The sequence below is a fragment of the Salmo salar genome, chromosome 11 (assembly GCF_965601325.2).
Source record: "Salmo salar chromosome 11, fSalSal1, whole genome shotgun sequence".
Taxonomy (NCBI): domain Eukaryota; kingdom Metazoa; phylum Chordata; class Actinopteri; order Salmoniformes; family Salmonidae; genus Salmo; species Salmo salar.
In genome coordinates, this window is record NC_138301.1 from 33,502,501 (window position 1) to 33,512,500 (window position 10,000).

The 10,000-nt window shown below is 44.9% G+C and overlaps 1 protein-coding gene across 3 annotated transcripts in view; it reads left to right on the forward strand.

Moving 5' to 3' along the window:
• The window catches only part of LOC106595265 (fibrillin-1), a 169,136-nt gene that overhangs the window by 51,355 nt on the left and 107,781 nt on the right, over positions 1-10,000 (forward strand). For all 3 annotated transcript variants that reach the window (XM_082957870.1, XM_082957869.1, XM_082957868.1), the window contains exons 10-15: positions 1-35; positions 145-345; positions 869-1,024; positions 1,415-1,534; positions 1,624-1,749; positions 6,623-6,745. The exon at positions 1-35 is cut by the window's left edge and continues 118 nt beyond it. In XM_082957870.1, coding sequence (XP_082813996.1) covers positions 1-35; positions 145-345; positions 869-1,024; positions 1,415-1,534; positions 1,624-1,749; positions 6,623-6,745 — 761 coding nt within the window. The remainder of the gene's footprint in view (positions 36-144; positions 346-868; positions 1,025-1,414; positions 1,535-1,623; positions 1,750-6,622; positions 6,746-10,000) is intronic.

A 10,000-nucleotide genomic window follows, 5' to 3' on the forward strand; every position in this document is an offset into this window, starting at 1 on the left:
GTCCAGTCCTGAGTTGTGCCCCATGACAGGGACTGGTAGGTACTGACCCAGTACTCATTTACAATCAGCAATCATTTTCACTTTAGCTGTAGATGTTTCTTCTCTATTTCGTCATATTTCTATGTGTCTCTCTCTCTGCTCTAGATGAGTACCAGAAGCTCTGCACACAGGTGCAGACCGGTCCAAGGGGGGGGACTCTCCCAGGCGGGGGAGGGCCTCTCCCAGGCGGGGGAGGGGGAAGACCAGGAATTCCCCAGGTCCCAGGTATCTACCCAAGACCACCCTACCCAGGACCACCAATCCCTTTCCAGCCTCAGCCTGGACCAGATCAATACCCTGGTCCCAGTAAGTAGTACCCTGACCTCTTACCCCTCACCTCTCACCCCTGAAGCCTCCTCACATGTTAAAATCAGAGTCATATTAAAACCTTAATGGTTAAGAAATCCTTCAGTAATGGGTCAACAGAATTACCAGAGGTGCATGTCTAATGAAGTGTCTCTTATGACTATGAATGTGGTATTGTGGTAACCCCTCTTTCTTTCTCTCACCCCCCTTCTCTCTCTCCCTCTCCCTCTCTCTCCTTTCTCCCTCTCCCCACTACATCCCTCTCCCTCATCCTCTCCCTCTCTCCTTTCCCCCTCTCCCCACTATATCCCTCTCCCTCTCTCTCCTTCTCTCTCCTTTCCCCCTCTCCCCACTACATCCCTCTCCCTCATCCTCTCCCTCTCTCCTTTCCCCCTCTCCCCACTATATCCCTCTCCCTCTCTCTCCTTCTCTCTTCTTTCCCCCTCTCCCCTCTACATCCCTCTCCCTCATCCTCTCCCTCTCTCTCCTTTACTCCTCTCTCCACTAATCTCTCCCCCTCCAGGCATCATCCAGACCCAGAACATCAGTACCAGCATTACTAACATGTGTGAGGTATACAGGAACCTGTGTCTGAACGGCCGCTGTGTCCCCTCCCCTGGAAGCTACCGCTGTGACTGTAACATGGGCTTCAGACTAGACTCACGAGGAGAGTGTATCGGTGAGGGATGGAGCAATGGAGGAGGGAGGGAGGGAGGGAGGGAGGGAGGGAGGGAGGGAGGAGGGAGGGAGGAGAGGGCAGGAGGGTGAGGGGAGACGGGAGAGAGGGATGGAGGAGGGAGGAGAGAGAGGGAGGGAGAGGGCAGGAGGGTGAGGGGAGGAGGGAGAGAGGGATGGAGGAGGGAGGGAGAGGGCAGTGGGGTGAGGGGAGGAGGGGGGAGGGTGAGAGGGAGGAGAGAGGGAGGGTGAGAGGGCAGGAGGGTGAGGGGAGGAGGGAGAGAGGGATGGAGCAATGGAGGAGGGAGGGATGGAGGGAGGGACAGATGGACAGAGTTTGGTTGATGGACAGAGTTTGGTTCTTACGAGCAGTGTGTCTGTGTTTGCTCTCCAGATGATGATGAGTGTGAGCGGAACCCGTGTGTGAACGGGGAGTGTGTGAACACGGCTGGATCCTACTTCTGCCAGTGTCCTGCTGGCTTCCAGTCTACTGCTACCAGGACCGAGTGCAGAGGTAACACACACACAACTGTACACACACACACATACACACACACAGAGTGGTGAGAGTGGTGAGAATATCATGTCCTGTGTGTGTTTCAGACCTGGATGAGTGTGTGGCAAACGGTCGTATCTGTAACAACGGAAGGTGTGTGAACACTGAGGGGAGCTTCCACTGTGTCTGCAACGCCGGCTTTGAGATCTCTACTGACGGGAAGAACTGTCAAGGTCTGTCTCAAATACACCTCTCTCTCTGTTTGTCTTTGTGGATCTCTGTTGGTCTCTGTTGATCTCTGTTGGTCTCTGTTGGTCTCTGTTGGTCTCTGTTGATCTCTGTTGATCTCTGTTGATCTCTGTTGGTCTCTGTTGGTCTCTGTTGATCTCTGTTGGTCTCTGTTGATCTCTGTTGGTCTCTGTTGGTCTCTGTTGGTCTCTGTTGATCTCTGTTGATCTCTGTTGGTCTCTGTTGGTCTCTGTTGGTCTCTGTTGATCTCTGTTGGTCTCTGTTGATCTCTATTGGTCTCTGTTGGTCTCTGTTGATCTCTGTTGATCTCTATTGGTCTCTGTTGGTCTCTGTTGATCTCTATTGGTCTCTGTTGGTCTCTGTTGATCTCTGTTGATCTCTGTTGGTCTCTGTTGATCTCTATTGGTCTCTGTTGGTCTCTGTTGATCTCTATTGGTCTCTGTTGATCTCTGTTGGTCTCTGTTGGTCTCTGTTGGTCTCTGTTGGACTCTGTTGATCTCTATTGGTCTCTGTTGATCTCTATTGGTCTCTGTTGGTCTCTGTTGATCTCTGTTGATCTCTGTTGATCTCTGTTGGTCTCTGTTGGTCTCTGTTGGTCTCTGTTGATCTCTGTTGGTCTCTGTTGGTCTCTGTTGGTCTCTGTTGATCTCTATTGGTCTCTGTTGGTCTCTGTTGGTCTCTGTTGGTCTCTGTTGATCTCTATTGGTCTCTGTTGGTCTCTGTTGATCTCTATTGGTCTCTGTTGATCTCTGTTGATCTCTGTTGATCTCTGTTGGTCTCTGTTGGTCTCTGTTGATCTCTGTTGATCTCTGTTGGTCTCTGTTGGTCTCTGTTGATCTCTATTGGTCTCTGTTGATCTCTGTCTATCTCTGTTGATCTCTGTTGATCTCTGTTGGTCTCTGTTGGTCTCTGTTGATCCCTATTGGTCTCTGTTGGTCTCTGTTGATCTCTGTTGGTCTCTGTTGGTCTCTGTTGGTCTCTGTTGATCTCTGTTGATCTCTGTTGGTCTCTGTTGGTCTCTGTTGATCTCTATTGGTCTCTGTTGATCTCTGTTGATCTCTGTTGGTCTCTGTTGATCTCTGTTGGTCTCTGTTTGTCTTTGTGGATCTTTGTTGATCTCTGTTGGTCTCTGTTGGTCTCTGTTGGTCTCTGTTGATCTCTGTTGATCTCTGTTGGTCTCTGTTGATCTCTGTTGGTCTCTGTTTGTCTTTGTGGATCTCTGTTGATCTCTGTTGGTCTCTGTTGGTCTCTGTTGATCTCTGTTGGTCTCTGTTGATCTCTGTTGATCTCTGTTGGTCTCTGTTTGTCTTTGTGGATCTTTGTTGGTCTCTGTTGTTCTCTGTTGGTCTCTGTTGGTCTCTGTTGGTCTCTGTTGATCTCTGTTGGTCTCTGTTGATCTCTGTTGGTCTCTGTTGATCTCTGTTGGTCTCTGTTGGTCTCTGTTGATCTCTGTTGGTCTCTGTTGATCTCTGTTGGTCTCTGTTTGTCTTTGTGGATCTCTGTTGGTCTCTGTTGGTCTCTGTTGGTCTCTGTTGATCTCTGTTGGTCTCTGTTTGTCTTTGTGGATCTCTGTTGGTCTCTGTTGGTCTCTGTTGGTCTCTGTTGGTCTATGTTGGTCTCTGTTGATCTCTTTTGGTCTCTGTTGATCTCTGTTGGTCTCTGTTGGTCTCTGTTGGTCTCTGTTGATCTCTGTTGGTCTCTGTTTGTCTTTGTGGATCTCTGTTGGTCTCTGTTGATCTCTGTTGGTCTCTGTTTGTCTTTGTGGATCTCTGTTGGTCTCTGTTGGTCTCTGTTGGTCTCTGTTGGTCTATGTTGGTCTCTGTTGATCTCTGTTGGTCTCTGTTGATCTCTGTTGGTCTCTGTTGGTCTCTGTTGGTCTCTGTTGATCTCTGTTGGTCTCTGTTTGTCTTTGTGGATCTCTGTTGGTCTCTGTTGGTCTCTGTTGGTCTCTGTTGGTCTCTGTTGGTCTATGTTGGTCTCTGTTGATCTCTGTTGGTCTCTGTTGATCTCTGTTGGTCTCTGTTGCTCTCTGTTTCTCATTGTTTCTCTCTGTTTCTCTCTTTTCTTTCAATATGGCTCACAATTTTCATTTTAATTAACTTTGTTAACATGCCCTATTGATACATATTGTCAAATACATCAGTCTGTATCTGTTTCTCTCTGTCTCTCTCTCTTTCATTCTCTGTTTCTCTCTCTCTCTGTCTCTCTTTCTCTATTTCTCTCTCTCTGTCTCTGTTTCTCTCTCTCTCTGTGTTTCTCTCTGTGTTTCTCTCTCTGTTTCTCTGTTTCTCTGTTTCGCTTTTTCACTCTCTCTCTCTCTCTGTCTCTGTTTCTCTCTCTCTCTCTGTGTTTCTCTCTGTGTTTCTCTCTCTGTTTCTCTGTTTCTCTGTTTCGCTTTTTCACTCTCTCTCTCTCTCTGTTTCTTTCTCTCTCTGTTTTTCTTTCTCTCTCTCTCTCCCTGTTTCTCTCTCTGTTTCTCTCTCTCTCTGTTTCTCTGTTTCACTCTCTCTATCTCTCTCTCTCGCTCTGTTTCTCTCTCTTAATTCAATTCAATTCAATTCAATTTGCTTTATTGGCATGACGTAACAATGTACATATTGCCAAAGCTTATTTTGGATATTTACAATATAAAAATAAAAAATGAGAATCAAAATCTCTCGCTCTGTTTCTCTGTCTCTCAGTTTTTTCTGTTTCTCTCCCTGTCTGTGTTTCTCTCTCTCTCTCTCTCTCCTCTCTCTCTCTGTCTCTCTCTCTTTGTGTTTCTCTTTGTCTCCGTCTTTCTGTTTCTCTCTCTCTCTGTTTCTCTTTCTCTCTTTCTTCATTTTATTTTTCATTTTAGTCATTTAGCAGACCCTCTTATCCAGAGCGACTTACAGTAGTGAATGCATACATTTCATTTCACGCATTTTCTTTTTGTACTGGCCCCCCGTGGGAATCGAACCCACAACCCTGGCGTTGCACACACCATGCTGGCGTTGCAAACACCATGCTCTACCAACTGAGCCACAGGGAAGACTGTCTTTCTGTTTCTCTCTCTCTCTCTGTTTCTCTCTCTCTGTTTCTCTCTCTCTCTTTCTCTCTGTCTTTCTGTTTCTCTCTCTCTCTCTGTTTCTCTCTCTCTCTTTCTCTCTGTCTTTCTGTTTCTCTCTCTCTCTCTTTCTCTCTGTCTCTCTGTGTTTCTCTCTCTGTCTCTCTGTTTCTCTCTCTCTCTTTCTCTCTGTCTTTCTGTTTCTCTCTCTCTCTCTGTCTGTCTCTCTGTTTCTCTCTCTCCCTCATGTTTCTGTCTCTGTTTCTCTCTCTCTCTCTCTCTCTCTGTCTCTCTGTTTCTCTCTCTCTCTTTGTGTTTCTCTTTGTCTCCGTCTTTCTGTTTCTCTCTCTCTCTGTTTCTCTTTCTCTCTCTGTTTCTCTCTCTCTCTTTCTCTCTGTCTTTCTGTTTCTCTCTCTGTTTCTCTCTCTCTCTTTCTCTCTGTCTTTCTGTTTCTCTCTCTCTCTGTTTCTCTTTCTCTCTCTGTTTCTCTCTCTCTCTTTCTCTCTGTCTTTCTGTTTCTCTCTCTCTCTCTGTTTCTCTCTCTCTCTTTCTCTCTGTCTTTCTGTTTCTCTCTCTCTGTTTCTCTTTCTCTCTCTGTTTCTCTCTCTCTCTTTCTCTCTGTCTCTCTGTGTTTCTCTCTCTGTCTCTCTGTTTCTCTCTCTCCTCTCTCTCTCTGTCTGTCTCTCTGTTTCTCTCTCTCCCTCATGTTTCTGTCTCTGTTTCTCTCTCTCTCTCTCTCTGTCTGTCTCTCTGTTTCTCTCTCTCTGTGTTTCTCTTTCTCTCTGTCTTTCTGTTTCTCTCTCTCTCTCTGTTTCTCTCTCTCTCTTTCTCTCTGTCTTTCTGTTTCTCTCTCTCTCTCTGTTTCTCTCTCTCTTTCTCTCTGTCTTTCTGTTTCTCTCTCTCTCTCTGTTTCTCTCTCTCTTTCTCTCTGTCTTTCTGTTTCTCTCTCTCTCTCTCTCTCTCTCTCTCTCTCTCTCTCTCTTTCTCTCTGTCTTTCTGTTTCTCTCTCTCTCTCTGTTTCTCTCTCTCTTTCTCTCTGTCTTTCCGTTTCTCTCTCTCTCTCTCTCTCTCTCTCTCTCTCTCTCTCTCTCTCTCTCTCTCTCTCTCTCTCTCTGTCTCTCTCTCTGTTTCTCTCTCTCCCTCATGTTTCTCTCTCTGTCTCTCTGTTTCTCTCTCTCTCCCTCATGTTTCTCTCTCTGTCTCTGTTTCTCTCTCTCTGTCTCTGTGTTTCTCTCTCTCTCTGTTTCTCTCTCTCTCTGTCTCTCCTTTTCTCTCTCTGTCTCTCTGTTTCTCTCTCTCTCTGTCTCTGTGTTTCTCTCTCTGTCTCTCTGTTTCTCTCTCTCTCTGTCTCTCTGTTTCTCTCTCTCTCTGTCTCTCTGTTTCTCTCTCTGTCTCTCTATTTCTCTCTCTCTCTGTCTGTCTCTGTGTTTCTCTCTCCGTCTTTCTGTTTCTCTCTCTCTCTCTGTCTCTCTGTTTCTCTCTCTATCTCTGTCTCTCAGTTTCTGTCATTCTTTCTTTCTCTCAATCTGAATTCATTCTGGATCTTAGATGTGCAACCCTCTACACTACTTGAAGTCATGCAGTCGTTCTGTATATTCTAATAGTATTTTCCCACATATTTTAGATTCATTTTGACCTATTGTTATCTATGACCTGTATATATTGTCCTAATATGTTGTGTGTGTGTGTGTGTGTGTGTGTGTGTGTGTGTGTGTGTGTGTGTGTGTGTGTGTGTGTGTGTGTGTGTGTGTGTGTGTGTGTGTGTGGTGTGTGTGTGTGTGTGTGTGTGTGTGTGTGTGTGTGTGTGTGTGTGTGTTTCTCTCTCCCAGACATGGATGAGTGTCTGATCAGGAACATGTGTTTGAATGGGATGTGCATCAACGACGAGGGAAGCTTTAAATGTATTTGTAAACATGGCTATCTGCTCGACCCAACCGGGCGCTTTTGTGTAGGTACGTCTGCTGTCCAATCACAACCGTCTGTCTGCCGCATCAGAAAAGTATATGAAACTGTCAAATGCAATGTCCCGGAAAGTGTAAAAGTCAGGAAGTCTCCTGAAAAGTGTCAATGCCACAAAAATGTACCAAAAGGTGTCAAATTCATGTAAAAAAGGCTAGATGGGAGTTCTCTTTCTGTTGCTAGTAGTCTACATAGAGTAGAGAGAGTCTCATTTCAGAGAGGGATGTATTTCCTCAGTAATGAATTGTGGGGTCTAGAGAGGTTTAACAGTCTATACAGTCTAGAGAGGTTAACAGTCTACACAGTCTAGAGAGGTTAACAGTCTACACAGTCTAGAGAGGTTAACAGTCTACACAGTCTAGAGAGGTTTAACAGTCTATACAGTCTAGAGAGGTTAACAGTCTACACAGTCTAGAGAGGGTTAACAGTCTAGAGATGTTTAACAGTCTAGAGAGGTTTAACAGTCTACACAGTCTAGAGAGGTTTAACAGTCTACACAGTCTAGAGCGGTTTAACAGTCTAGAGAGGTTTAACAGTCTACACAGTCTAGAGAGGTTAACAGTCTAGAGAGGTTTAACAGTCTACACAGTCTATAGAGGTTTAACAGTCTAGAGAGGTTTAACAGTCTACACAGTCTAGAGAGGTTAACAGTCTACACAGTCTAGAGAGGGTTAACAGTCTACACAGTCTAGAGAGGTTACCAGTCTAGAGAGGTTTAACAGTATACACAGTCTAGAGAGGTTAACAGTCTAGAGAGGTTTAACAGTCTACACAGTCTAGAGAGAATAACAGTCTAGAGAGGTTTAACAGTCTACACAGTCTAGAGAGGTTAACAGTCTAGAGAGGTTTAACAGTCTACACAGTCTAGAGAGGTTTAACAGTCTACACAGTCTAGAGAGGTTTAACTGTCTACACAGTCTAGAGAGGTTTAACAGTCTACACAGTCTAGAGAGATTTAACAGTCTACACAGTCTAGAGAGGTTAACAGTCTAAAGAGATTTAACAGTCTACACGGTCTAGAGAGGTTTAACAGTCTACACAGTCTAGAGAGGTTTAACAGTCTACACAGTCTAGAGAGGTTAAACAGTCTACACGGTCTAGAGAGGTTAACAGTCTACACAGTCTAGAGAGGTTACCAGTCTAGAGAGGTTTAACAGTCTACACAGTCTAGAGAGGTTTAACAGTCTACACAGTCTAGAGAGGTTTAACAGTCTAGAGAGGTTACCAGTCTACACAGTCTAGAGAGGTTAACAGTCTACACAGTCTAGAGAGGTTTAACAGTCTAGAGAGGTTACCAGTCTACACAGTCTAGAAAGGTTACCAGTCTAGAGAGGGTTAACAGTCTACACAGTCTAGAGAGGTTACCAGTCTAGAGAGGTTTAACAGTCTACACAGTCTAGAGATGTTAACAGTCTACACAGTCTAGAGAGGTTAACAGTCTACACAGTCTAGAGAGGTTACCAGTCTACACAGTCTAGAGAGGGTTAACAGTCTACACAGACTAGAGAGGTTAACAGTCTAGAGAGGTTAACAGTCTACACAGTCTAGAGAGGTTAACAGTCTACACAGTCTAGAGAGGTTTAACAGTCTACACAGTCTAGAGAGGTTACCAGTCTAGAGAGGTTAACCGTCTACACAGTCTAGAGAGGTTAACAGTCTAGAGAGGTTTAACAGTCTACACAGTCTAGAGAGGTTTAACAGTCTACACAGTCTAGAGAGGTTAACAGTCTAGAGAGGTTTAACAGTCTACACAGTCTAGAGAGGTTACCAGTCTAGAGAGCTGTAACAGTCTACACAGTCTGGAGAGGTTACCAGTCTAGAGAGCTGTAACAGTCTACACAGTCTAGAGAGGTTTAACAGTCTACACAGTCTAGAGAGGTTACCAGTCTAGAGAGGTTAACAGTCTACACAGTCTAGAGAGGTTAACAGTCTACACAGTCTAGAGAGGTTTAACAGTCTACACAGTCTAGAGAGGTTAACAGTCTAGAGAGGTTTAACAGTCTACACAGTCTAGAGAGGTTACCTGTCTAGAGAGCTGTAACAGTCTACACAGTCTAGAGAGGTTTAACAGTCTACACAGTCTAGAGAGGTTACCAGTCTAGAGAGGTTTAACAGTCTAGAGAGGTTTAACAGTCTACACAGTCTAGAGAGGTTAACAGTCTAGAGAGGTTTAACAGTCTACACAGTCTAGAGAGGTTAACAGTCTAGAGAGCTTTAACAGTCTACACAGTCTAGAGAGGTTACCAGTCTAGAGAGGTTAACAGTCTAGAGAGGTTTAACAGTCTACACAGTCTAGAGAGGTTAACAGTCTACACAGTCTAGAGAGGTTACCAGTCTAGAGAGGTTAACAGTCTAGAGAGGTTTAACAGTCTACACAGTCTAGAGAGGTTACCAGTCTAGAGAGGTTAACAGTCTAGAGAGGTTTAACAGTCTACACAGTCTAGAGAGGTTACCAGTCTAGAGAGGTTAACAGTCTAGAGAGGTTTAACAGTCTACACAGTCTAGAGAGGTTAACAGTCTAGAGAGGTTTAACAGTCTACACAGTCTAGAGAGGTTAACAGTCTAGAGAGGTTAACAGTCTACACAGTCTAGAGAGGTTAACAGTCTAGAGAGCTTTAACAGTCTACACAGTCTAGAGAGGTTACCAGTCTAGAGAGGTTAACAGTCTAGAGAGGTTTAACAGTCTACACAGTCTAGAGAGGTTAACAGTCTACACAGTCTAGAGAGGTTACCAGTCTAGAGAGGTTTAACAGTCTACACAGTCTAGAGAGGTTACCAGTCTAGAGAGGTTAACAGTCTCGAGAGGTTTAACAGTCTACACAGTCTAGAGAGGTTACCAGTCTAGAGAGGTTAACAGTCTAGAGAGGTTTAACAGTCTACACAGTCTAGAGAGGTTAACAGTCTAGAGAGGTTTAACAGTCTACACAGTCTAGAGAGGTTAACAGTCTACACAGTCTAGAGAGGTTTAACAGTCTAGAGAGGTTTAACAGTCTACACAGTCTAGAGAGGTTACCAGTATAGAGAGGTTTAACAGTCTACACAGTCTAGAGAGGTTACCAGTATAGAGAGGTTTAACAGTCTACACAGTCTAGAGAGGTTACCAGTATAGAGAGGTTTAACAGTCTACACAGTCTGTTGATGCCTCTGTGCTCTTTCTCTGCCTCTGAGGAAACCAAGGTTGGTTCCCAAATGGCACGCTAATTCCTATATAGTCTACTACTTCAACCAGAGATCTACAGTATGTACCC